The following is a 27352-nucleotide window of genomic DNA, read 5'->3' as shown; positions in this document are numbered from 1 at the left end:
CCTGCCTTGCCGGCCGCCGCTCCCGCCCGCGGCTGACGCGCGCCCCTATTTATAGCCCCGCGGCCCGGCCGTCGTCACCTGCTGCTGTCCCTCCCCCGGCCCGGGCCGACGAGCGCGGCTTCCGAGGCGCCGGGGGGGCCGGGGGGGGGCACCGCGCCTCGCGCGAGGGCCCGACCCCGCTGCGCTCGGCCAGTCCCGGGGCCGCGGCCCCACGCGCGTGGAGCGCCCGGAGCCGGCCCGGCGTCGGGGCCTGGGCCTCGGGAGGCCTCCCGCTGTGCCCCAAATTCTAGGCCCCAGGACCCCGGCTTCCTGCCAACCTTCCTTCCCCCACCCCCCCGCCCCGGCTCCCGGCAGGTTGGGGGGAAAGGGGGGGGCTTTCGCAACTGTGGAAGCGCGGGCCGCGTGGCCTTCGCGCAGGGGAAGGTGCAGAAGTACCCGAGGAGCTGGGTGGCGCAGGCCAGGCGAAGGCCAGGGACGTCAGGCCGCTTGGAGCCTGGGCTCCACACGGTGGGCGCCACCGCAGCCGGGGACCGGCCCCCTTCTTCCTGGTGGCAGCCCCGGCTGACCCTCGCCTTGCCAGTGACTGCGGTTGGTCCACGACTTAGACAAGCCCACACATCTCCACGGAGCTCCTCCGGATGTGTCTTGCGTTCGCTTCCATTATCTAGCATAAATGAAGGGCTCAAAAACCACTTCTAGAATAATTGGACCTCCTACTCCACCCAGCCTCCATTTCTCAGCACCCTGGGGGGAAATGGCAGAGTCCTAATGCGCAGAAAACAATTCAACCATGCAACAATTTCTAAGAGTAAGATTGTAAGCACTGACGAAACCTGGTTCTAAATACTGGGAGTGACCAATATTTATCCATTTTTTTCTCTCCTTTATCCTTGGAAGCATCCAGAAAGTGCCTGCAGCTGGGTGGCTATGTTCTTTAGGAAGTTAGAGCAAAGGAGTACCACCCCTCTGTCCTAGAAGCTTCACTCTGTACATTCCCACTGGTTTTGGAAATGGCTCTTCCCCCACTCTCGCAGTGTGGTCCCAATGGCAACTGCCTTTATTCCTACATGACCCCATCCCTGGCCGCAGTTGGCTGGCAGCTGACTCAAGCCAGGCTCTTTGTGGTACCCATCTCTCTGACCACAGAGGTAAGCCTCACACCCAAGCTGTGCCGATGGGAGTTCTTTACCAAAATGTTTTTTAACTGGAACTGGGTGAGAAAAGCAGCCTCTCTGTGCTGGAAAGCAGTGAGCTGTGAGGTCTCAGCTTTCAGCAGCCCTGCTTCCTACCTGGCGGAGGAGGCCAGCCTGCAGTGAGGAAGAAGGAAGCTGAAAGAGAGAGAAGCAAAAGCAAGGGGCTCAGAGTCCTGATGGCTTCCAGGTACATCGCTGTAGGTGTTCCTGAAACCCAGCTTTGTCCCTGACATTTTTGTAGGTTGGCAGTCCGACCAGTTTGTTGAATCTGTGTACCAAAAAAAGTTCTCTTTGCTCAAGCTGCTTGGAATTAGGCTTCTGTTGATAGAATGTGAGTCTTGACCAATACGAAGGCAGTTTCTCCCAGTGAGCCCAAATCCATCTCCTGACCACATGCCCCCATTTATCCTTGTTGTTGGCTGTCTGGAGGTGCATGTATTAAAATCTCTTCAGTCATCTACAGGACAGTCCTCCAAATATCTGAAAGCATGCTTCAAGTTTGGGTTCATTTGTTTAAGTTGTATGAACACCCATGGGTCATGCTAGGGCAATGTGCTACGGTAGGAGTCACAGGATCTGTGCTTTCAAGAAACTTTTGTCCAATGGGAGAAACAGGCATATAAACAAGATACAATGAAGACGAAATGTATAATATAAAACTATGTATAGGGGAGCATGAAAGTACAGAGAAAAGAGTGGATTGCCCGGGGTTTGGGTTGGGACGGTTTACAAGGCAGTAAATTTGAGAAGAATTTTGAAAATTTCATAGGTGCTCACCAAGTGGACTGTTGGGGCAGGGGAGACAGGACAGACAGAATATTCCAGATGGAGGAAACAGTGTGGGCAAAGATACGGAGATACAGAATAGCCTGGTGGGCATGGTGTTCAAGTGTAAAGGAGATGGGGAAAGAGACAATTAGGGCCAGAGCCAGAGGGTTTTGTCTGGTCCACAAGGAAGCTAGACTTCCCTTTGAGGCCACCTATCACATGACCACGGATAGGGTACCACTAGTCACCCAAGTGACCCTCTGATTGATCAATTTCCTTTTCCAAAATGTGACCCACACAGAGGTCACCCCGTGGCAGCCCACAACTGAATTAGCACCTCTCTCTGTTTGGGCCCCACTCACTAGGAACAGCATTGTCACAGCCAAATTATTTCATTGATCCTGAGCCTCTGCGTGTTCAGCACAAACTACCGTTCTTCTAAGTCTTTCCTACTCCTGCTCGTAAGGTCTTTTTTATCCTGAGTGCCAACTTGTACCGTTTTCTAGTTAAAGCTCATCTTCTTAATCTCCCACTCCCTTTCCTTCTTGCCTAAACCTTTATGAGCCCTGCTCCTGTCATCTAGGGTACGATCTATCCTTCCAGCTTCTTGTCGTGTGCCAGCTAAATAAGCAGACGTTCGTGAGGATAGGGGCAGAGCTGAGTAAGGCGTGCCGAGGCCCTTAGGGCTGGAGAGGTCAGAAAGGCACAGTCTCTTTCCTCTCTAAGCTTACAGTCTAGCAGGAGAGAGAGGACCTGTTGAGTGGTGTCAAGTCCTAGGCTGGAGTCCAGAGACTTGGGTTCTAAATCTCCTCTCCCACTGAGTGTGACCTTGGGCAGATTGCTCCCCATCCCTGAGTTTTAGCTTTCTCCTTTGGAAGGAGGAATGAGGCGGAAATAACCATAATCCAAGATTTGCTATTAGATGCACGTACTGATGAAGCATCATCAGTAGGCATTTGTTAGTGATGCCAGGACCCCCTCTCCCGGTTGTTTTGAACTTCCCAGGGCCCTGGAGTAACTGGGCGCTTGTGGTAGGAAAGTCTTGGGCTACTGTTCATTAACATACATAGCTCAGCCCGGGAAGCTGGTCCCTGTCCCGGGGTGGCTGGGGCTCCCCGGACACTCTGGCCCCACCACCTGAGCCCCTCTCGTTGAGGTCTAGATGAGTGCGAACATGCCTTGCATTCCGACTTAGTTCCATCTCTTCCTCTTCTGCTCTCCTTTGAAGCATACGTTACCCAACATTTACTAGCTGCCACGACACCATTCCCTGTGCCTCACCATCCTCCCCCTGAACTTACTGAGTTCAGGCCACTGCACAGTGAGCGCCACGGTGTACCAGGCTCTGGCCCCCTGCCATCATCCCTCCCTTTCTAATAACTCAGTCAACACACTGGCAGCAGGTCCACTGACCTCACCCTCTCGAAGACCCTCACCCCCACTTCCCTTCAGCAGCCCAACCAAATGCGCGTCACTTGAACCTCATCAGAGGAATTTCTCCACCTCTAAAATGCCCCCTACTAAGCCTGCCCTCCGCTTTAAGGCAACTCCACACCCCTAACATGCTCTCCCCTGAGTTTCTCCTGGGCTCCTTTATCCACCTACTCCCACCCCCGTCTGGACACAGGCACAATGTGGGGAGGGCAATGACTCCGACAACTGTACTCTCCTCAGAGGTCTCCTCTCCCTTGGCCCTTGACCTTCTACTAAATTTGCCTTGCCAGTTCCTAACCTGGAATCCGGCTGTGGCTTCTTGCTCCAAGGCTGGCCAACTCTGGTTTCTAACCTAAGTCTGGTCTCAGGCAGCTTGGCAATCCTTTCCCAATTCCCCAGGCTGACCCTTTCCTTTCCCTATAGCAACAGCTCCAAACAAGATTCCAACCTCCCCTTTGCCCTCCTGACTTGCAGCGGTCAACTATTCCTTCAAAATACAGGGAAACCTGAGACCATCGGATAAGAACTTCAACTTTGAAGGAGGACAGGCTAGCTAGCATCTCTGAGTCCTACTAACCTCTGCTTCAAAATTGACATTGTTGTTTAGAAGGTTCTCGAACATCTGCTGTCAGCTCTCCCTGCCCTCCCCCACCCAGCCTCCTTCCTCACAACCTCAGAGGATGATTGTTTGCTTTTCCCTGACATATTTACCCCTTCTTTCCCTTCCCTCACTACCTCTGTTGCTCAAAAGCGTTCAGAGGAAACCAGGCACAGTACCAAGCAGTAATGAGTTACCAGAGTTAGGTAATAAAGGGCAAACTTTGGCCTCCTGAACAAGACAGAAGCAGCCCAGTGACCAGAGCTGAAGCGGAGGTCAGAGCCAGGCCCGCCCAGCAAGAGTGGCCAGAGGCCAATCCCTGAGTGTTACAGTGGAGCTCCTGGGGGTCAGAGCTGGCTCCCTGGCCTGGAGCAGGGAGAGGTCTGAGTGGAAGAACATGTGGAAGGGAGGAAACGGGGTGGGGGGCGCAGGAACCACTCCAGGTTGGCAGGAAGCCGACTTGGTCATCGCGTAGTACCCCCTCCACCTCTTGCTGGGAATAGTCCTCCTCCAGGCAGCCCACTTCACGTTCAGGAGGATTTTCCTTTTGGTGAATCTAATTCTGTTGTGCCCTCTGAGGCCACACAGAGGAAGTCTAGAGTGACGGTCTTTTTGATAGAATAGCCCTGGAAAGGTGTGATAATACTGATCAGGGACCACCTCTTTTCTTGACGAATTATCAGGTTCCTGCAGTACGTCCTTGGGTGAAACGGCCTGGAGAGCCCTACACCATGCTGGATGCTCCCCTGGGAACATGTCCACTCTGCCAGGGCATGCCTTAAGCTGCTGGGCCGAGAATGTCACATTGCACTTGTGAGCTCTTGCAGGCACGGCACAGCTACCATCAACACCATTCTGGTCAATATCAAGATCTTTCAAGATCGTATTTTTCTTCTTGGCACCCATGTAGACTCACGCTGAGGTAGCCTTTTCCACAAGCGATGGCATAGGAATTGAGGTCAGAGGTCCGTGAGACCTTCCTTACAAGGCAACATCAGCTTCCACTCCAGTCTTCCACGCCCTCCGAGGCCTATGGCCCATCTCAGGGCAAGTCATGTAGCAGGATAAGTGAATCAAACACATGTCCACCCCTCCTGCTTCTTGTGTTTTCCCTTCTTTCGACTCCACTCATTTTAAAGGTCTCAGCCCTGAGCTCAACAAAGCCCTAGATTTCTGCTGGTCCTGCCCCCACTCCCCCAGCCATGAGGACCTACTGCCTTCTGCTGCAAGCTGGTCTTCCTGCTAGTGAATCTGCAGTGCTCTGGAGTGTTCGTCTGACCTTCCTCCAAGGACCCCCACAGCTCCCATCTCGGGCAGCTGAGCCCCTGACCCTCAGGAGGGTCATTTCTGAGCTTGCTGGCACCCACCACGCTTCCTCCTAAAGGACTGCTCCTGGTGTGTAAGCCCATCGCCACCACCACCCTCACCCGCCCGAAAAGTCAAGTGCCATCTCCAGGCTCTGAACCCTCTACCTGTCCAAACCCTCCTGTCTGCCCTCCACAACCTTCTACCCTTTCCTTGTTGTCCCCTCCCCACTCCCCACCTTGTCTGTCATACCCTTTCCCTGTTTGGAAATCACATTCCAGAACCAGCCTAGGGTAGAAACGTGAAGCCTCCATCTCAGGCAAAGAGCTTCTTAGGAAGCAAAACCTACCCTCCTTCTCAGATACAAAAAATATTCGGCCCTGTCTATGCACAGTGGGTCCTAGGGAGAAATTCCAAGCAAATTGGTGTAAGGACCAGAAAACCCCAGAGGAAAATAGGACTTGTGTACAGTGTGCCCTGGGCTATCACTGAAAAAGGGAGGCAAGAAACAGGTCTTCCCAGTTTAATGAATGAACACCCTACCAGAGAGGAGCTTAACCACTCTTTAGACATCAAAGGCATGATCAACTATCCCCATCTTCACAGAAAGTAGAGGCAAAAGCTGTGGGACTAAGTTGTAGAAGCAAGATCTGGTAGATTTTAGACTATCACTATGTATATGCAAATACCATACCCACCCATGAAGTGAGATGGTTCTGCTGGTCCTCTGTCACTTAAGCACTCACGAGGATGGGGGCTTTTCCCACTTAGAACTGACTTAAATGGCTTTATCGTATCCTTTTGCCCCATTTTCCGTACAATCAGCTATGTATGTATTGATTTTTTTCACTAAAAACTCAACTTCAATTTGCAATAATAAATATTATAAAAAATAAAAGCATTTTAAAAGGCCAGTGCATGATACAATGAACTAGCTCAAGAATTCATCCGGACCCAGGTCCCTAATGAAAAGATGCATCTTAAGATGCTTTTAAATTATCAAGTAAACAGACAGTTCAAACTTGAAAAGGCCTGACAAAAGCCAAAAGAAATAGGTACTTATCAAAGAGCCAGAACTCCATCTGAAAAAGCATAAATCCGATGCAGATTACAATGTAAAACGAATGCAATGATGCATTTGCAAAAATGCAAATGAAAGTGATCCTGCCTTGGGGGGAGTGGGTAGAGAGGGATCATTTCTATTTCTGTACATGGCTAGACCAAAAGTCAATAAATAAAACAATTAAATGGGAGAAGAAATCCGATTAAGAGTTCTTGCCTTTAGGGAGGTCTCCTCTCTTTTGGCATAAACATAAGGAACAAGAAGATAAAATCTAGCCAGGCTCAGGATCCCCAGAGTTTTAAGCCAACACCCTCCCCCCCCCATTTGACAGATGGGAGTACGGAGGCCAAGAGAGATCAAACAATTTCGTTACAGAGCTCACATTGGAAGCCAGGGCTTCTGAGTTCTAGTCACTGGTTTTCTTCATGTTATCGCATTGCCAGGGAGTTTAGTCAAGAAAAATAGGGATAACCCCCTGAGGAAATAATTCTGCAGAGGCAAAAAGCTGTATGCGCAGGACTCTTCCCTGCACTCATGAAGTGGGAAATTTAAATGTTAAACCGGAAAGGGGTAAGTAAATTATGCTGATTTGAAAATGATTACAATGATTGAAAATGAGGATTTAGGGGCTTTGTAGAGACATGGAAAATGTCCAGATATGATGTTAAGTAGAAAAAAGTAGGGTACTGGGTGCCTGGGTGGCTCAGTTGGTTGAGCGTCTGCCTTCAGCTCAGGTCATGATCCCGGGGTCCTGCATCAGGCTCCCGGCTTCTTCGTCAGCCTCTGCCTCTGTCTGCCTCTCATGAATAAATAAAATCTTAAAAAAAAAAAAAAAGTACTGTACAAAATCAGAGGCAGAGTAGTGCTAGTCACACCTGAATGAATCCCAGCTTTGCCCCTTATGAGCTCTGTGGCCTAGGGAAATTACTCAACCACTCTGAACCTCCAAAAGAATAGCAGTATCCACCTCATAGGATTGTTTTGTGCCTACATAAGAGAATGAATGTGAGAATCACACCTGTCATGCAGAAATGTTCCACTTCTGTTATTATCATCATCATATCATATTTATCTGTGAACTGAACAAGAGTCCAGTTGGAAAAGCAGTAGGAAAGGACTGGAAACTGATATACAAAAATGAAAACAACCGCAAAAGTAGGATGGGATTATAAATACGCACGTTTTTTTATTTTCTCTAATAAAGCGATGTCATTTTCCAATGAGAGAAAGGCATTTTGAATAGGGACCTCAAAAAAAAGAAAAAGAAAAAAAATCCTATTCTTGGGACCTGGCTCTTTCGGTTTGCTCTTTCCTCCAGAGGGGCTCAAGGCTCCCAGCACCTAGTTTGCTAAGACTGCTGTGGCATCTGTTGGTGGACAAGGTCAAGAACAGCCTGGATCCCTTGGAAAAGATGAGGGTGGGGTGGAGGGGTGACGACACAACACATTCTAGAATCTAGAACATCCTGCTTTGCTCAGAGCAGACCCTGAGAGACCTTTGTAGCTACCAGTTGAATTCGCTCCTTTCATTCACGTGTGCATACGTGCATGCATTCACTCACTCATTCGAACACTCTTTGGACTGCTACTGTATGCAAGGAACTGTGCTAGGAGCTTTTAAAGAATTAGACTGACCCACTGGATGAATTTGGAACAATCTCCATTACATAAGTGAAAAAAGCAAGCTTCAGAACACTGTGCATAGAATGCTACCATTTGTATTAAAAATAGATATATAAATATACATATTTATAAACTTGTAAATGCATAGAATTGCTCAGAAAGGGTACATAAGATCTAGATAACAGTGATTAATTCTGGAGGCAGGCTGGGGAACTGAAGGCTGACCTCCAATAGGAAGCTTACTTTGCACTGTATATTCGTTTGTATTGTTTGGATCTTACCATGTATATGTATTGACTGTTTAAAAAAAAAAAAAAAACCGTAACAAAAAATTTTTAAAACAAGTAAAAGAAAGTGCGCCCAGAGCTGAGTATACAGTGGCGAACAGAGCAGGCAGGGGGTTCCTCTGTCTCAGGGAAGGCAAAGTCTGTTGAACTTGCTAAGCCACAACTGTTAAGTTTTCAAAACCAGACTGTTTACATAAGTTAGGGGAACAGTTCTTTCTACACCAATTATAGTAATTCGGCACATCGTTGTACAGAGATAAAGCAGTTGGAAAATAAATACTAGTCATTTGTCAAGCCTGAGAGTGTATTAAGCTGTAGTTTCTACAAGGGTGGGGAGCTTATCTGTTAACTTGATCAGTAGAGCATTCACTCCAGCTGACTGCACATAAGCACTTGTTACAGCAAGCATTTGCTGATGATAACAAATGATAGGATAGCACACCCATTATAAACATCTTACGAAAAGAGCAGAAGATATTGGACCCTGAGGGAACCATGTTTTCTGGGATGCCCCCCCAAAATGATGGTCTTCAAAGGCAAGGTCAACCCCAAGGTAAATGAAAGGTCACGGGAACACCTCCTCTGCTACAGACCGTTGCGCACAGATGTTTCGCGCAGGGTTCTCCTCGGGCTGAGGAGGCACAGACGGACCCCAAGGAGAACCTGGCACTCCGAGGGGCACCCCAACCACCGGGGAGGTAGGAAAGCCGCTGTCTGGGTGGCTGCAAAGTGCTGGCAGGCTTGGAGCCAGCCAAAGCAGCCGGGCCACGAAGACAGCACAGGGGTGCGGCCGTGGACTTTAGAACCAGACGGGCCTGACGGCACCGGCGCGTACGGGCCGCCCAGCAGCTTCTCTGTTCTTCTCCGTGAGATGGAGGAGGGTTAACTGGGAGATCCTCGTGATTATGAAAATCACGGCAAAGTCTCTAGCAAGATGCAGGCCGCGCAAGCAGGGCCGACGTGCTGTTAGCATCACCACTGCCGCAGCGTGGCCGGGCCGGCAGCATCCGCGTCCACATCCACGTCCACGGCTGACGGCTGGGAGGGGGAGGGGTGTGTGCACTCCACCCCACCCCGCCTCCCCGCACGCCCTGAAGGCAAGAATCCCTCCCATGTCTAGGGCGCCTCCACGCTCGCTGTCTCACAAAGCCCGGGTAGCGAGTTCCGTGGGAGTTACTAGGACTATTTGGAAGGCGGGGGGGGGGGGGGGGGGGGGGGGGGGGGGGGCGGTGAAGCGAGGGGGTTTGTTAGGAGCCGGTTAAGGGCAGAATCCAGGCTGCGCCCCAGGTCTCCTGGTGAGTAGCTGGGCATTCTTTCCACTCCGCACCATTCCCAGGAAAGAGAGGCAGACCCGGGTCGGCCCGGCGGTGCCCAAGGTCACCGTCCCCGTCCCTACTCCCCCTACCGCTGCTCGGGAGCAGGAAGAGATCCGACGATCCATTCCAAACCCTTCTCAGAGCCTGCTCAGCAGTGTTCCTGTGAATGGACCATGCGGCGCGGGTGGGCACCTGCAGTGGGATTAGGAAAGGGACGACAGCCAAGATGGAGTGAGCTCAGGCCTTGCAGGCGGCCTCACCGCCTGCTTGGGGCAGAGGGACACGGCGGCCTTGCCAAGTATAGCAATCCTTAAACAGCAGAGTCTGACACTGGGGCGAGCACTAACCGTTCTCAGGGCCATGAGCGTTTCCACTCAAAATCTGGCATTGGACAAAAAAAGAAAATGTACTTTTTTTTCCTGTTGTGGAAAGGTCAGGTGTATTTAACTGACTTAACAGTTTACAATTGCTATTCAATGCCTTCCTTGAAAGAGCACCTCTAAGAACTCAGCCAGCACCCACTTGCCTTTGCTGCACTAGATCCTGCCGGGCCCAGTCACACCCCTCGGCCGTGCAGGGCTGCAGTAGCAGCCTGGGTCAGAGGTCAGAGGACACCTCCACACGGCCTGCCCCTTGGGCTTGGTCAGGCCCGAACTCGGCCACTGGTGAAGAGACAGCCCAGCCTCCCCTAACCCCAATTCTGCCGCACCCGAGAGCTCCCCGTGGCAGCGGCAACACCGGGACCTCTGCGAGATGATCCTAGAATTCCTCCCCTCTACCCCTCCCACCACCACCACCGGTAAAGGTTCTCTTAGGAGGAAAATCCACTTGTAGGAAAGATGGGGGTGCCCAGGACATTTCAATAGGCCCTAAGCCAATGCTGCTAGCCCCGGGGAGGCCTTGCAGGGGCCCCTTGACCAGTATTAAGACCCTCCCCTCACACCCTTAGGAGGTCTCTAGAGGACCAAGTACCGAGCTCCTGGTTTCCTAAGCACAGCTCCAGAATCTAGAGCGGACCTTCCTCGGACAGTAGGCACCGTTGCTCTCCCTCAGAGACGGGACAGTGAGGGAAGTCTGGGAGAGACTGAAGTGGAGCAGGGTAGGGCCAGGCTCACTTGAAGAGGAATACAAGAGCCTACCTGCATGGTCAGAAGATTTTTTATTTGAAATATAGTCTGAGCAACATGAGTGTAGCCAGAGGAGGAGGGGCTGACCTGCCTGAGGCAGCAGCCTCTCTAATGGCACAGGAGCGAGAGAACAAACATTCCAACGTCTGGGCGCCCCCGGCCCACGAGCCCGCGAGCCGGGGAAGGCAGCACAGGGACGCACAGCTCCTTCGGCCGGCGCTCCGCCTCTCGCGGCCTGCCTGCCCTGGCGCGCTGCCCGCTCTCCGGGTTCCAAGCGGAGGTGCGCTGCAGAACTCTCTCCCACCCACAGACAGGAGGAGCCAGTGTGACAACTCATTCTCCAGGACTATTTCAGGGGAGAAAGAAGACAGGAAGGAAGGGCAAGGTGATCAAGGGCCCTCACCAAGCCAGCCTGGGTGGAGCTCTCCGAGGGAGTGCACCAGCACTCTCACCCCCTTCTCCGGCTCTGCGGGCAGGAAGGAGAGCTCCGAGGAGACCCCTGGCTGAGGGCAGCACACGGGAACCTCCCAGAAGAGCACAGCACTGATGGGGCTTCAAGCCGAGTTGACAGCGTTGGGGCCGGGCCACGTAAGCAGCCTGGGGTTGGAAGGACACAGACAAGAGTTGGGGTACCAAGAAGCAGCACAAAGCCATAAATAACAGAAGCAGATTCAGAGCTGTGAGGGTCCTGGGCGACCACACATTTCCCGGGGCTGGGGGACACCGGGCACCCGCAGCTCAGGGCAGACACTGCTCCAGGGCACAGCCGGCCACACGCACACCGGGGCGGGGCCTTCTCTCTCCCACCGTCCCCGCAGTGGGCGGGAGACGCCATGGCACCACCCCGGCCGCACGCACTGCAGAGCCTCCGGTCACAGCTGAGGGGACGGTGCGTGGCTGTCCTGGTCCTGAGAGGCCTGTGGGTGACTCTGAGCATCTTGGGCACCGTCCTCCTCAGAAGCCGGGCCTGGTGATCTCGCCTCTGGGTCGCCCAACAAAGGCTCTCCGGCACATTCTTCCAGTCCGTTCTCCCTGGTCTCCATGGACACCTCCTCCCCGGAGCCCTCATCTGGCTCCGCCTCCTCTTCCTGGTCTCTCACCTTGTGGACGATGAAGAGGTGGCGGCTGAGGGAGCTGGCAGAGGTGTAGCACAGGCCACAGAGGAGACACTGAGCCGTGGAGCTGTCCGCCTGGTGCTGAGGTATGTGGCTCTGAAACTCGAGCCCCGAGTCTGTGGCAAAGCTGCACTTCGCACACTGGAACAGGGACTTGTGCCTTTTGGTAGAAGAGACCGCTGCGCCATTGCTGGTGCCCGGAGCGTCCCCGGCTCCGCTGCCTGGTCTCTTCAGATGGCTCACCTGCAGGGGAGACAGTGTGAGCCGGGCCGGGCCCCAGGCCGGAGCCCCACACCAGGACGCGCAGAACCACCGGGGGGCGGGGGGGGGGGGGGCCAGGCTCGCCCCAGCCCTGAACCGCGGGTTTACATTTGGTGTCTTTCAGGTTTTCCCGTGGGCTCTTGTTTTGTCTCATGTAACAGATGTATGTGGCGCCACATCCCAAAGCTATGGGAAGGGCAGAGAGAAGATGAAGTCCCTCTTACCCCACTCCCCAGGCCTGCTCTCCCCGAGGTCCCTCCCAGAGACCGTCTATGCACGCACAGAGAGACAACTGTTGCCTTTTACGAAATGAGAGTATTACACGAACACTCTTCTTCACCCTGCTTTTTCTACTTAAGGACATGTGTTGGCCGCTGTCTCCGTGAGGGCACACACAGAGGCTTCGTTCTCCTCACAGCGGCACTGACACGTCAGAGGGGTGAACGGTCCCCTCTGGCCGACACGGAGTTGCGCTCCCTCACTGCTTACGGCACACAGCCCTGCAGTGCGGTGCACGGACCTCTTCAGGCCCCAGGCCAAAGATGTAGGACAGATAAATCCTAGGGACGGAACTGCTGGATCAAAGGCCATGTGCATCGGGAGGGGGGCGGGGTGTGCGATTCAAACACAGAATGTCTGTTGCCAAAACGTCAGCAGACACCCCACCTTGCTGTGTGTGAAAGGGCTTCTGCTGACCAATGCCCTTTTCCGAGGAGCCAAGAAGGGATGCCCTGGAACTCCAGGCAGCCCTCAGAATTTCCCAGACATGACCGAGCCTCTGAGAAGCAGCCCTCCCTACCACAGGGTGGGAAGAGCCTGCCGCGAGGAGGGGAAACCACACCGTTCCAGAAGTTCCCAGGAAATGGGACGAGGGCATGGAACAGGGATGATGTTATAAAACGGGGGTCAGGATTCCAGGAGTCTAGGCTTGGCTCCTCCTGTAACGAGTGTGCGTGTGTGAGAGAGACACACACACACATACACACTCAGGTGAGCACTGCCATCCTCAGCCCCCCTTGCGCCCGCCCCCCACCCCCCACCCCCCACCCCCGGGACTAGAGGGGCAGCCTCAGGATGGCATGTGTGGATCCACTCCAGGGTCCACACGGCAGGTCACATGGCTAAGGAAGGGATCACAATGACAGGGAAGCCACGGAAAAAAACGCTAACGGGCTGCCTCCCAGGGCTCTGTCCCTGTCCTTTACCTGTGTGCAGTCCCCAGGTGGGTCACACAGGACTGGAGAATGAGCCACAGTGAGGGAAGCTGTCACTGCTGCTTGCTCCGTGGCCATCACAGATGGGCCCCCTGTAGCCGGCTCAAGGGGCTCACGGAGTGGGCCGCTCCAGGGGCAGGCCCACACTCACCTGAGGGGAATGTCCGCCCGGAGGTCTGACTTTGGACGTCTGGCTCAAATCAGGGCTTCTGATACCATGCATAAGGCTGATGTGGCTCTCCAGGAGGGAGGGCCGAGGAAAGCTCGGGCTGTCCTCTGTGCAGTACCTGCGGGAGCACAGCCCGAAGACAGGGTCTGAGACGAAAGGCCCCAGGGAGCCCAGCGGGGCCGCAGGCACCCGGCAGGGAGGCAAGGTGCACGCTGCTTCTGGCTCCCGGGGAGAGAGTCTGGAGCAGGCGGAGAGCTGGCTGCGGGGGGGGGGGGTCATCAGGCTGGCCGGCTAGTGCTGGGCACTCCCCGGAGACACGGAGCTGGCAAGCCAGCCAAGGTGGCAGACAACAGCAAGTCAGAATATTTGTCCTGGCCCTGAGCCATGATCTCACTCTCCGCTCCCTGGTATCACTGCCCAGAGGCCCAAGGGCTGGGCTGGCGGTCAGCAAGGAAGAGGCCAGGGTGTGTCTGAAGCACAGACATGATGTCGAAGGCTCTCGGCCAGACAGGGCACATGGTCCCATCACCACACTCCTCCCAAACCTCAGGGCTGGTAGCGCTGACCGGCAGTGCGGCCCAGGGTGGGGGAGGTAGGGAGGGGGAGGCTCAGGGGCCACCAGGGGCTAGAAGCTGGTTCCCGACCGGCCCTGCCTCCTGACTGAGCATCTTTCCATGAGAAACTCGCTTCTCTCTCGCTTCCGACCCCCGATCTCACAGCAGAGAAAAGCCCCAGTGGTGCCGGCGACAGTCTTTTTGAATTTCAGGCCTCCTGGCTCCCACCTCCAGGCACTCACCCACAAGTATAGACTTTCTTCACTGTGTCATGGTTGTTGCGGATGTGTTTGCGCAGGCTGTTGGGGGTGTGAAAGGACTGTTCACACTGTCGACACGGGTACCGCTTCAACGTCTGCGGGCGATGACAGGAGGCAAAGCATCAGAACTATAAGGCCGTTCCGGGCGGATCTTTCTCCTCGGGCGACGTAGGAGGAAAGACCTCAGGATCTGTGGTACCCACCCTGCCCAAAGCCCCGGGAACTTTAAGAGGGCCAGCCACATGAGGGGGCTCTGGCCCACAGGACAGAAGTCCAGAGTCCGGCCCTGCGTGGTGACCACGTGAGGACACTTACCCGGCCGTGGCTCTTCCTCATGTGGGACACATAGTTCTCCCGATCAGGGACCCACTCCTGGCACTCCGGACAGGCCCAGCCAGTGCTCCTCAGCCGGGGCCTGGCCTCAGCCCTGCGATGGGCCTCGGGCCTGCCCCAGCGGCTAGACGACAGGGAGCTGCCCCGAGCAGCCACGCTCGTGGCTGGGGGCTCAGGGGGAACTCGAGAGCCAGGGCGGCCTGAGGACGTGTCCGACGAAGACTGGAGGCTTGACAGCTCGTCCACGTTTCGGGGAACACCGTGGGTGCTCTGGGGATGGGGAGAGCGATTACTGACTGGGCAAGGGGAAAGATGCACAGAGTCAGACCCCCGGCCTGAGGCGCGTGCCCTCCTCCCCAGCCTCCTTCCCCAGGGCACCCCACCTTGACGTGCTGCATCAATTCCGGCTTCTGCAGGAACAAGAGTGGGCACTCAGGGCACTTGAAGACGCCCACCTGCGTCTTGCTGGCATTCTGGTAAAAATGCTGCTGAATGTGCCTCTTCTTGTTGAAGACCATTTCACAGGAGCACTTATAAATGAGCCTGGAGAAACAAGGCCCTGGGCGTGAGGTGGCCAGGCTCTGTGCGCAGAACCTCCACCCCATCTCTGCTCTCTCTGAACCAGGGTCGGGTTTGGGAAAGCACCACTCTAAGCCGACGTGGCTACTCCCCTGCCTCAGGATGCCTTCAGTGTACCCCAGGCACCTCTGCCGCCTGCTGCAGCTCCCTGGTCTGTCCCAACACCTTCCCCGGTACACCCAAGCCACTCCGCTCGGGCCCTGGTGCTCACTCACTGGGAGGGTCTGTGAGGCTGGGTGGGGTGCTGAGTGGCACTGTGGTCCGCGGTGCTGCTGGCAGTCTTGAAGGCCATGGGGCAGAATGCACATTTGTGGAAAACCTGGCAGTGTCGCTCCTGGATGTGGCTTTTCAGCAAGGCCAAGGTCAGATGGACGACCCCGCAGTGGATGCACCTGGATGACAGGAGTGGTGGGGTGTGGGAGGCGTGTCAGACCCAGAAGCAGTGCTGGAAGAGGAGGGACAGAGGGCAGGAACAGAGCCATCTCGGGGGCCCTCTCTCCCCCTCCATCCTCCACACGTACATCCTGAGAGCCTGTCTGCCGCCATCTGGCACAGTGAGGTCACCAGGGCCCCCCAAGCCCGAGGCGATACCTGGGAGAGAAGGGGGAAGAAACCTGTCCCACCCCTCGCTGGCCAGAGAGAAGCTGGTGGGAATGGAGAGGGAGGGGAATGGCTCCAAGATGACACAAACAAAACCCTCCGAAGTGCGACACCACTGCAGGGGTCCAAGAGGAAATTTCAGGAGGCGGCCACGGAGGGCCTGTGCCTTCCCACGGGCTGCGAGTGAGTGGGCGGGGACGGCCACTGCGTGCGAAGTGCGGTTGGGAACCGCTGCGCTCGCTCAAGCCACAGGTGGAGTAAAGCACGCAGCCTCAAAGCCCCGGAAGGAATCCTCCCGAGGGGCACCGTCCAGGGGAACTTGTGGTGACAGCAGGTATGTTCCGTATTGTCCTGGCCACGTGGTAATTTAAATTAATAAATTACAATGGCCAGTCACACTGGCCACGTGTCAAGCGCTCAACAGCCAGACGTGGCTGGTACCGTTCTGGGCCATGTAGCTCCTAAGTGTCGGAGCACCTCCCTCGTGGCACCGTGGATAACTTTTTACTTCTTTTTCCCCCAGGTTGTATTTTCCGAGCTTTGTTTAGCGAATATATCATTTGTAGCATGTATGAACTATCTTAGACCATTTTTTCCTGAGACTGAGGCATGCTGGACTCTTCCATCAACTTCAGGCCCCCTCCATAAATCTGGCCTTCCCTTTCCTCAGTCCCGTGAACCTATGTGACCTCCACGCCATCCTCCAGCCACTCCGGGACCTAGACCCTCTCACACATTCGTTTCTTCCTCCTGCCTAGACACATACCCCCGTCTCCCCTGTGTGAGAAAACACCTTCCCTGCGCCCAGCCATGCCCCTTGAGGTAACTTTGAGCTCCCTTTTGTTGCAGTACGGCCTGACCCCGTAACCCCGACATCCCAGTAAGCACGAGAGGCTGTTGCTTTCCTGAAAAAAAGGACATGCCTTCACTTAAAAATTCTTTGACTCCCAAATACAGCCCTTCTATTCACTACATGAGCCCGTTTTCACAGTCCACCTACATCATCACAGAATCCCACCTGGTCCTTTTTGGTTTTTCCTCCTTTTCTGTGTATTTGGGGGGTGGGGGGTTGGAGATGGAACCCCCTTTGCAAACGTAATTAGCTACGAGGAGCAGCCCACAGAACCAGAAAGCTGTCTGCGATGGCCTCTGATGTGTACTCATTACTAAATTTGTACATGCTTTAGAATTTCTATACAAGCTACTCAATTATATTTTCTTTTCTCTCCCGCTAGACAAAATAGTGACCAACCTCCAGTACACGGAAGTACTTCTACACCACAACGTATTGTGAGGAGAAAATGAAATCCACGTATTTCCAAATTCATCCAAAGTGGTCAAGTACACCTGATATGTGTAAGAATCTTAAGTGGCCTTATTTGTGCAGTCTGACCAAACTTCAGCAGGGGCAATATAAATATACTCTTCAAAACTGTGGCTAAAAACCCACTCTACGTACTGAAGAGACATTCTTCAAAGAAATCTCATGGAAAGTGAGAACATAAAGGGGTAAAAGAACACACACCAAGTCAGTGAAAGACCGAGTCAAGTATGGTTTACAAATTGATGAAAAAGCCTGCAGAAGAGAAATCTGACCGCATGATACAACTCTTTACCAATTTTTAAGAGAAAATACACAATTATAGAATCACATGCTATGAAATATGTAAAGTTTTAGAAAAGACAAAGAGTAGTAAAATATTTAATTGTCCTAATAATCACAAATAATAAAAAAAATGACATATCACTAAGAACAGTCTAAACTTGCTCCTTTATGACATCACTGGCCACTCTCCAGATTTTCAACAAAGATCAGAATAACTTATACAATTGTGAAATATATATAATGTATATACACATTTTACATGAAATACATACATATAAGATGTATTTTGACTATGTCTTCAAAAAAAGCAAAAATAACACAAAACAAAATAAGACTGTAAGACTGTAGTAGAAGATGGGCGCCTGGGTGGCTCAGTTGGTTGGGCGACTGCCTTCGGCTCAGGTCATGATCCTGGAGTCCCGGGATCGGGTCCCGCATCGGGCTCCCTGCTCAGCGGGGAGTCTGCTTCTCCCACTGACCCTCCCCCCTCTCATGTGCTCTCTGTCTCTCTCATTCTCTCTCTCTCAAATAAATAAATAAATAAAATCTTTAAAAAAAAAAAAAGACTGTAGTAGATCTCAATGAAACGGAGCATAGGTACACTTTGAGAGTTCCCTGAAAAATAGAATACCCACAGAACGGGAGGAAGTATTTGCACATCATGTATCTGACCAGGGACTTATATCCAGAATATACAAGGAACTCTTATAACTCAATAGTAAGATAATAAATAACCCAATTCAAAACTGGGCAAATAGACATTTCTCCAAAGAAGATACACAAATACCGAACATAAAAGATGCTCAATACTGTGAGCCATTGGGAAAATGTAAATCAAAACCGTAACAAGACGCCACTCCCCCGCCCCCCCCAGAGATGGCCATCAGCAGAAGTCAGACAATAACAATGCCGGCAAGGATGCAGAGAAATAAAAAATCTCATCCGCCTGCTGGTAGGAACATAGAAATGGTACAACTTTTGAAAACAGTCTGGCAAGTTCCTCAAAAAGTTAAACAGAGTTACCAGCTGATCCAGCTCTTCTACTCCCAAGTATCTACCCAAAAGAATGGAAAATAAAGGGTGCCTGGGTGGCTCAGTTGGTTAAGCGACTGCCTTCGGCTCAGGTCATGATCCTGGAGTCCCAGGATCGAGTCCCGCATCGGGCTCCCTGCTCAGCAGGGAGTCTGCTTCTCCCTCTGACCCTCTTCCCTCTCGTTCTCTCTCTCTATCTCATTCTCTCTCTCAAATAAATAAATAAAATCTTAAAAAAAAAAAGAATGGAAAATATGTGTCCACACAACTGATGGATGAATGTTCATCGGGGGCATTATTCATAACGGCCAAAAGGTGGAACCCCAAGTGTCTATCAACTGGTAAACAGCTGAGCAAACTGTGGTATCTACAGACAGGGGAATATCATTCAGCCGTAACAAAGGAGTGAAATGCTGACATATTACAATGGCGATGAATCTTGGCTAAGACTACATATTCTATGATTCCATTCCTGTGAAATGTCCAAAAGCAGCAAATATATGAGGCAGAAAATAAATTAGTAGTAGCTGAGGGATGGGGAATGGAAGTTATGAATATAGAGTTTCTTTTGGAATGATGAAAATGTTCTAAAATTGGTTATGGTGACTGAACTCTGTAAATACACTAAAAACCACTGAATTGTACATATTACATGGGTGACTGTATGCTGTGTGTCTAAATAAAGCTGATACAAAAAAATATATGTGAATAGCTGAAGATCTTAAGCACAACCAATACTGTACTAGTGTATCTGTCTTCTGGGTTCAGCCACGGGCCACTGAAGATTTTAATGTCAAGATCTCCAGTAAGCCCTCTGGCTGAATCACATTACACTTCTCTCTAACATTCCTTACAAAAAGGCTTGACAGGGGCATCTGGGTGGCTCAATTGCTTAAGTGCCCAACTCTTGATTTCAGCTCAGGTCATGATCTCTGGGTCCTGGGATTGAGCCCCAAATCCGGCTCCCCACCTAGGGGGTAATCTGCTTCTCCCTCTCCCTTTGCCCCTCCCCCTGCTCCCTCTGTCTCTCTCTCTCAAATAAATAAATCCTAAAAAAAAAAAAAGGCTTGACAAAGTGAATTGCTTTTGAGACCCTATGTTTCTTTTTATTCTTGCAGATGAAAGTAAAATAAAATATTGAATTAAAAGGCCAAGGTGCCTAGGTGGCTCAGTTGGTTAAACGTCTTCCTTCAGCTCAAGTCATGATCCCAGGGTTCCTGGGGTTGAGCCCCACATCAGGGTCCCTGCTCAGCGGGGAGTCTGCTTCTCCCTCTACCCCTCCCCCTTGCTCATGATCTCTCTCTAATAAATAAATAAAATCTTAAAAAAAAAAACAAGACCAAAAAAAATGCTATGAATCTATCTGTGTCATTGGAAATTCCTTGGATTCAAAACTCAAAGATAAAAATTTAAGTACTGCTTGCATTTTTAGTGGATTGGACTTGATCTTGGAACTAGCAGCACACGCTTAAATCACAGTTGGAAAGGTACTTTCAAATGTTACACAACACTGTAAAAACACACGTTCAGGTTGTTTGGCTTAAAAATGTGGCCTGGAGGGGGGCACCCAGCTGGCTCCGTCGGTGGAGCCTGCGACTCTTGATCTCGGGGTTGTAGGTTCGAGCCCCATGTTGGGGGTAGAGATTACTTAAAAACACAACAAAAACAGTGGCCTGGGGTGCTGCCAAGCAATGCTCTTCTGCAACCCAGTGGCAAAGACTTCGAATAACCCATCTCTGGTTTGTTCTGTTTTTCCTGCACTTTAGGGTCTCCATTTCCCACAACGTGCAAAAGAAGCTAGTCTGCATTTGGAAGTGCTTACACCAGGACAGAAGCCTGGGAGTCCCCGCAGCCCCTCCCCACCCCCCCCCACCCCGTCTTCGAGCTACCATCAAGCTTTAATGCCTCTACTCCCTAAAGCTCTCCCAGATCTACCTTCTCTCCATCCCCACAGCTGCCGTGCCTCAGCTGGGGCCCCAAGCTTCTCACCTGGACCATCACACTCGCCTCCCCACCAGTCTGGACTCTCTCCTAACACACGTCAGCTTCCCAGAGCCATCTTCCTGAAGCACAGGTCTAGCCAGACACTCCCCTGCTCCAGATCCATCTGGAGCCCCTCACTGTTCACTGGAGAAAGTCTAAGTGTCTGCCAAGGACTATAAGGCCTCGCCTGGGCCTGGCCCTACCGATGCCCTGGCCTCATTTCCCACCCCACCCCGAGTTCATCTCCCCACCCCCCCAAAATGTTCATCATTCCTATAACCTTTTGTGTGCACTGGCATCCCTGCCTGTACCCTTGCCAGACATGCTCTCCCTCTTTTGCTTGCTGGAAAACCTACTAACTCCTCTGTGAGCTTCCCTGACCACTCCTACTGTGGGGCTCACTGCTCTGTGTTACCATCACTTTCGCAGTCCAAGACCCACCACACTGAAGCCCCTGATGGCGGCAGCTCTGTCCCAATCCCCTTTGCATCCTGAGGGTCCAGCACAGCGCTACAGATCATAATAGGTACTCGAAAAGAAAGTGATTCAGTGAACTAAATCAGTATTTTTTTTAAATACTAAAGAGAAGAAAACCTTACTAAATTTGGACAAAATTAATTTTCAGGTGTGAAAGTGATAACGTAAAAAAAAATCAGAAGATATAGAAACTCCCAACTGTAGTAAATCAGTAAAGGGGGTCTCACCGAGTGGCTGTAGAAGTTAGAGATCAATGTGTTTGGGAGGGCCTTTTCCTCCCCATTTTGATCGTTTTCCTGAAAATGACTTCTTGCCTACATTTATTTGACATGTGGAGGAGACTCAGTTTAAAATAGTTTTCTTGGTTTTACTATGAGGCCGATCGTTTTTCCATTTTCAGGTTGTGCTTGTTTCTCACAAACGGACAAAAATTCATCAACGTAAAGATACTAAAGCCCTTTGCACCTTGCAGTTCCAGTTGTTAATGGAAATTGAGAACATTTGAAAGTACTGCAATTAGTAAATGTATTATTGTAATGGTACTTTAAATTTAATATGCCAAACACAGTAACTCTGTAAGCAGATTAACTTTATACACTTTTAAAAATCAAACTAATCCCCCCAAACCATCCCTTCAAAGCTACTTTTTCATGTTTAATTCTTTTAACTCCTTATTCTTGTCCCCCTTCCTCTTCTTGTTCTCTAAAAATAAAAACACCTATCCAAATACCAACTACCTTACTGTCTTACTAGGGCTGGGGCCCAGGCCCCTTAAAACCAAAGCTCATCCTGAAATGAGTTCGGCCCAAGAAAAGGACCAGCCACTGGGCCGCCCCCGGACAGCACGCCAGGCAGCACCCACCTGTAGCCCACCTTGCGGGCATAGTGCAAGCAGTTTTCCTTCACGTGGGTCTGGAAGTAGGCAGAGCGACAGAGGGCCCCACACTCCGGGCAGCAGTAGGGGGACTTGTGGGCGTGGATCCGCTGGTGGGCGCAGAAGCTGCACTGGTTGGGCAGCAGCATCTGGCACACCTGGCAAGTCTAGGAAAAAACACCAAGAAAGCAGGTCACGCAGGTGCCACAGGTGCTGCGAGCTCTCGGCTCTCCAACCGCAGCAGTCTGGCCTTCCTAGAACAGGGTTCAGAATAGCCACCACTACCCTCCCCCAACCACGCTCTCGTCCACCCTCCCAGGATACCCGGCACCCCCAGGCCTTGTTAAAAGTACTGATACACCCAAGCAAGCTTTGCCTCTCACCTCATTCATCAGAGACAGACTGATGCTGTATTTCCAAAGATCAGTCCTGCTTCTAGGACTGGGAGTGTTCTTTCCCTCAGGCTTAGCAGACCAGCTTTTCCTTTCCAGAGGCCAAAGGCACTTCTTCAAGTCTCAGACCCCACTCCACTGCCAGACCCACCAGGCCCTCTGCCCCCGCCCAGCAGAGGCAAATCCTGCTGGACACCTCTAGCCCAGTGGCTTAGGGACTTCCAGAGCAGACCTGATTGGCCCTCAGAAGCCCCCAGGGCAGGTGGACTGAGTGGTCTTGCCAGTGTCCATGCCCTCAGCCCTGCCTGCCCACTCGGGGCTGTGCCGAGCCACAGCTGACCACACATGCCCACAGAAAAGGGCGGAGCGGGCAACAGTTCCCTAACTCCCAGACTCAGAGAGAACCAGCGGGAGAAGTCCTGCAGCCCAAAGCGCAGACAGCCCAGGGGGAGCAGCAGCCTGCACAGGCGCCCACATCAGCACAGGCCCTTCTGAGTCAAAAGGGGACCACTGTGCTCACGCTTCCCTGTGGGGGCCACCGACCCGGGCCCAGAGGAGTGGCTTAGAGGGACAAGTCGCTGGGGAGGACAGGAAAAGCAAAACCCAGAACATGGAGCCTCTACAGGACACACAGCCCTGTTTTTCTCAACAAATAGATTTCAAGGGAAAAACAGAGAGAAAAAGGAAACTTACAGATTAAAAGAAGTTCAAGAGAAATTTTCACATTGCAATGTATAGTACTTATTTGGTCCCTGATTCAAGCAAGCCAACTGTAAAGAGAGATATTTGAACACCAACTTGATAATGATATTGGGACATTTGACACTTAGTATTAAGGTCTGATAATAAGAAGAAATTATCGTGATTATCAGTTTTGAGATGTGATGATACTATATCCACGTTTTTTGTGAGGAAAACCTCATATTTTATAGATACATACTGAACTATTACAGATACAGTGATGTTGGGATTTGTTTAGAAATAATCCATGAGCTGGGAGGGATGGGTGAGGAAATACGTAAAATGAGATGGGCCAGGAGTTGGCAATTGTTTAGGGAGGGTTTGTTATACCTTTCTGTCCACTTTTACATATGTTTGGGACATTCCATAATAAAAAGCCTTTTTTTTATATAGATACTACTTTTGGTGCACAGCGGTAAGAAAGGGGGAAGGATGACCCCCCCTCCCCACAGGCACACCCACACGTACTTGCAAAACAGGAGCCAGGCAGAGGTAAACCACAAGTGAACAGAAATGGTCACTTATGGGGCAGGAGGGAATAGAGCGAAAGCAACAGGGATTTCCAAGACTTCAGGGAGGCCCTTATCATGTAGTTTTAAGCTTGGAATCACATAAATGTTTTACATAGGTTGTTTTGTTTTTTGTTGTTTTTGTTTTTTAATTCCAACACCTGTCACCAGGTCCAAGGTTTTGTTTTTAAGATTTATTTGAGAAGGAGGTGAGGAAGGGGGGGGGTCAGAAGGAGAGAAGCAGCAGACTCCACACTCAGCATGGAGCCCCGTGCACGGTTCAATCCCACGACCCTGAGATCATGACCAGAGCTGAAACCAAGAGTCGGAGGTTTAACTGACTGAGTCACCCAGGCACCCCCTGGGCCCCAGGTTTTAAAACTAGATAAAATTGGGGCACCTGGGTGGTGCAGTTGGTTAAGTGCCCAACTATTGGTATGGGCTTGGGTCGTGATCTTGGGGTTGTGAGATCAAGCCCCGAATAGGGCTCAGAGCTCAGCACGGAGTCGGTTTAAGATTCTCTCTTTCCCTCTCCCTGTCCCTCCCCCCGAGCACACACGAAGGCATGCACGTGCATGCACACTCTCGCTCTCTCTCTCAAATAAATAAATCTTAAAAATATATATAATTAAACTAGAAAAATAAAAACATTCCCTAAAAGTTGAAAAACAGAAACTAACCTAACAAGGTATCAAGTTGGTGACATAACCATATAGGAAAAAGACTTGTTCCCAGCGACCTTTAAAATGCAGTATTTTGACTTATACATCCTTAATGTGATCTCAGAGCAGAAAGAACTGCAAATATACCCTCGACTTTATGTAGTTGTCCTAATGTTAAAAATAATATTGGTATTGATATTTCAAAATTTGTGTGTATATATGTATGTGTGGTAGGAAAATCTTAGGAACCAAGATTTTCAGTATAAAATCAGTTACATAAAAACTCCATAATTTTACATTTGAATACCAGTATAAACTCATGATTTTTCTTCCTTTTTTTTTTTAAAGTAGGCTCCATGCCTAATGTGGGGCTCAAACTCACAAACCCAAGATTAAGAGTCACGTGCTCCACCCCCTCTTTCTTCTTTTTAAAAACATATACTTCTGGGGCGCCTGGGTGGCTCAGCTGGTTAAGCGTCTGCCTTCAGCTCAGCTCATGATCTCAGGGTCCTGGGATCGAGCCCCATGTCGTCTCCTTGCTCAGCAAGGGAGTCCGCTTCTATCTCTCTCTCTCCCCCTGCTTGTGCTCTCTCTTGCTCACTCATTCTCTCTCTCAAATAAATAAATAAAATCTTTTCTAAAAAAATACATATACTTCTTGGGGCATCTGGCTGGCTCAGTCAGAAGAGCATGCAACTCTTGATCTCAGGGTCATGATTTCGAGCCCCACACTGAGTGTAGAGATTACTTAAATAAATAAAACCTTTTCAATAAATAAATAAATAAATAAAAACATATACTTCTCAGCCCTGGCCACTGCAAAGGCCATGTAGCAAATATACCCAGCAAGCAACTCTGGTACCCAGAATGTGACGTCTAAATACCATTCCTCACTGCAAGAAACCTGGCTCTTTAGAAGGATGGCTGATTCCACATTTAGCACAAGAAATGTGCCCAGGACATCCTGTTGGGACTGAAAGTAAGGAAGCTTCTTAGGCTTCATGAGTTCATGTCCACAGGACGTAGGAGCCAGCCTGACAGAGTTCCACGACCAAAGACGAAACAGTCTGACCATGGAAAAGCGACTGACCCCAACATACCAAACATGTGAAAACCAACGAGTTCATTGTAAGAGCAACAGAGGAGGCCACCTCACGCCCATTACGGTGCCTACCATCGGAGGCAAGCAGACAGACAGGCAAAACAGAAAATGACAGGTGTTGGCGAGGATGTGGAGAAATTGGAACCCTTGTGCACTGTTGGCAGGAATGTGAAATGGTGCAACGGCTGTGGAAAACAGCATTGGGGGGGTTCCTCAAAAAATTAAAAATAGAGTTACCATATGATCTAACCATTCCACTTCTGTGTACATACCTGGAAGAATTGAAAGTAGGGTCTCCAAAAGATGTTTGTACATTGTGTTCACAGCAGTGTTATTCAAGCAATACCCAAGGGGTGGAAGCAACCCTAGTGTCCATCAACGGATGAGTAGATAAACAAAATGTGGTACAAACATGCAACGGAATATTATTCAGCCTTGAAAAGGGAGGATATCCCGTCATGTGCCACAATACAGGTGAGCCTTGAGGACACTATGCCCCAAGTGCAATAAGCCAGTCACAAAAAAACAAGTACTGTATGATTCCACTATGTGAGGTACATGGAGTCAAATTCATAGAAACAGAAAGCAGAAGGGTGGTTGCCAGGGCCAGCGGGAGCGGGGGGAGTGGGGAGCTATTTAATGGGTATAGAGTTTCAGTTTTGCAAGATGAAAAGAGTCCTGGAAATTGGTTACACAACAGTGTGAATGTACTTAACGCTACTGAACTGCACACTTAAAAAATAGTGAAGATGGTTAACTTTATGCTACGTGTATTTTACCACAATTTTTTTTTAAGTAATAGAGGACGGACTCTTAATACACTATGTGAAACTATTAGGACATCAACTCACTACTGTAAAAACTGTCAACCAAGGGAAATAAATTAAGTATATATCCCATTTTCCAACATAAACTATATTTCAAAGTTACCAAATAGTGCTCATCGAAGAAGGAAAGATATTTTACACAGAACTCCAGCTAGTAACTGAGAAAGAAATTATAAAATTACAAAACACCCTTCTTTAACTCTTAATAAAATTACTGACTCAAGGAGCAATTATTAACGAATATTAAAATAATTAGGTAAAAGGGAACTTTACAACGAAGGGATCAGAACATCCCCACCTAAACATACCGATCGTACTTAGTATCTAAAACTGAGACAATCTGGGATGCCTGATTGGCTCCGCCAGTTAAACGTCTGCCTTTGGCTCGGGTCACGATCCCAGGGCCCTGGGATGGAGTCCCACATTGGGCTCCCTGCTCTCCCTCTGCCTGCCACTCCCCCTGCTTGTGCTCTCTGTTAAATTAAAAAAAAAAAAAAAATCTTAAAAAAAAAAAAAAACTGAGACAATCAAGGACTCTGTGCCTCCCTGAAGTCATGAAATATGAAGAACATGATATTCCCCTCTGCAAACCTGCCTATTTCCAGTCTTTACTGCCAATTTCTGGTCGACAGATAAAATACAGGGTATTGAAGAATGAATTAATTGTATAAGGAAGCATCAGTCAAACCCATAATCATCCTGGGAAATTCTCAGGACGCATGAACCAGTGTCTTCAACAAATCAATGCTATGAAAAACAAAGTGGAGGACCTGGTGGGGCAGAGTGGGGAGTGGTACTGTTCTAGAGTGAGAAATTCAAAGACAAAAACAAATGCTAACATGTGGTCCATATTTGGATCCTGATTCAAAACAAGCCCAACTATAAAAAGACCATTTTTGACATGAAAGGAAAACTTGTATATGGACTTGTACTAGATAACATTAAGCAAGTGCTCCTTTTGTTGGATGTGACAAGGACATTATAGTTAAATAAAAGCATAAGACCAAGAAGAAACTGTCTGTGCTGACAACATCCCAACAAGGTAGCTGGGGATGCAGGAAGGGCCCCCCTCCAGCCCCTGCAGGGGTAGGGGTATCCAGCACAGGGGAGAAGTCGGAAGGCCTGCACGGGCTCCGCGTGCTCCCCTGCAGCCCCTACACCAACTAGAGTGAAGCCCCGCCCGGCTCCATCCGTCTACACCCTTCCCTGCATATGGCCTGAAGCCTGGGTATTGTCTCAGGAAACTCAAGTCCACCAGCCAGCAAGGTTAGGTTTTGACTCCAGACCTCAAACCTTGTCCTTTCCCCGAGACTCTGAGATCACATTTGTTGGCAGGAGATTTTGTGCGG

General features: G+C 50.6%; 1 protein-coding gene across 7 annotated transcripts in view; it reads right to left on the bottom strand.

The window, feature by feature from the left end:
* Positions 1-7529: 7529 nt before the first annotated feature.
* Positions 7530-27352, bottom strand: part of ZNF592 (zinc finger protein 592) — a 49512-nt gene continuing 29689 nt past the window's right edge. For all 7 annotated transcript variants that reach the window (XM_027571168.2, XM_027571169.2, XM_027571162.2 and 4 more), the window contains 7 exons: positions 21759-21937; positions 15414-15590; positions 15003-15162; positions 14602-14889; positions 14269-14381; positions 13455-13590; positions 7530-12071 (listed from right to left, as the gene is read on the bottom strand). In XM_027571168.2, coding sequence (XP_027426969.1) covers positions 11586-12071; positions 13455-13590; positions 14269-14381; positions 14602-14889; positions 15003-15162; positions 15414-15590; positions 21759-21937 — 1539 coding nt within the window. In that variant the 3' untranslated portion in view covers positions 7530-11585. The remainder of the gene's footprint in view (positions 12072-13454; positions 13591-14268; positions 14382-14601; positions 14890-15002; positions 15163-15413; positions 15591-21758; positions 21938-27352) is intronic.

Source organism: Zalophus californianus, chromosome 6 (assembly GCF_009762305.2).
Source record: "Zalophus californianus isolate mZalCal1 chromosome 6, mZalCal1.pri.v2, whole genome shotgun sequence".
Lineage (NCBI taxonomy): Eukaryota > Metazoa > Chordata > Mammalia > Carnivora > Otariidae > Zalophus > Zalophus californianus.
The sequence above is the reverse complement of the archived record's forward strand: the minus strand, read 5'-3'. Positions and strand labels throughout refer to the sequence as shown.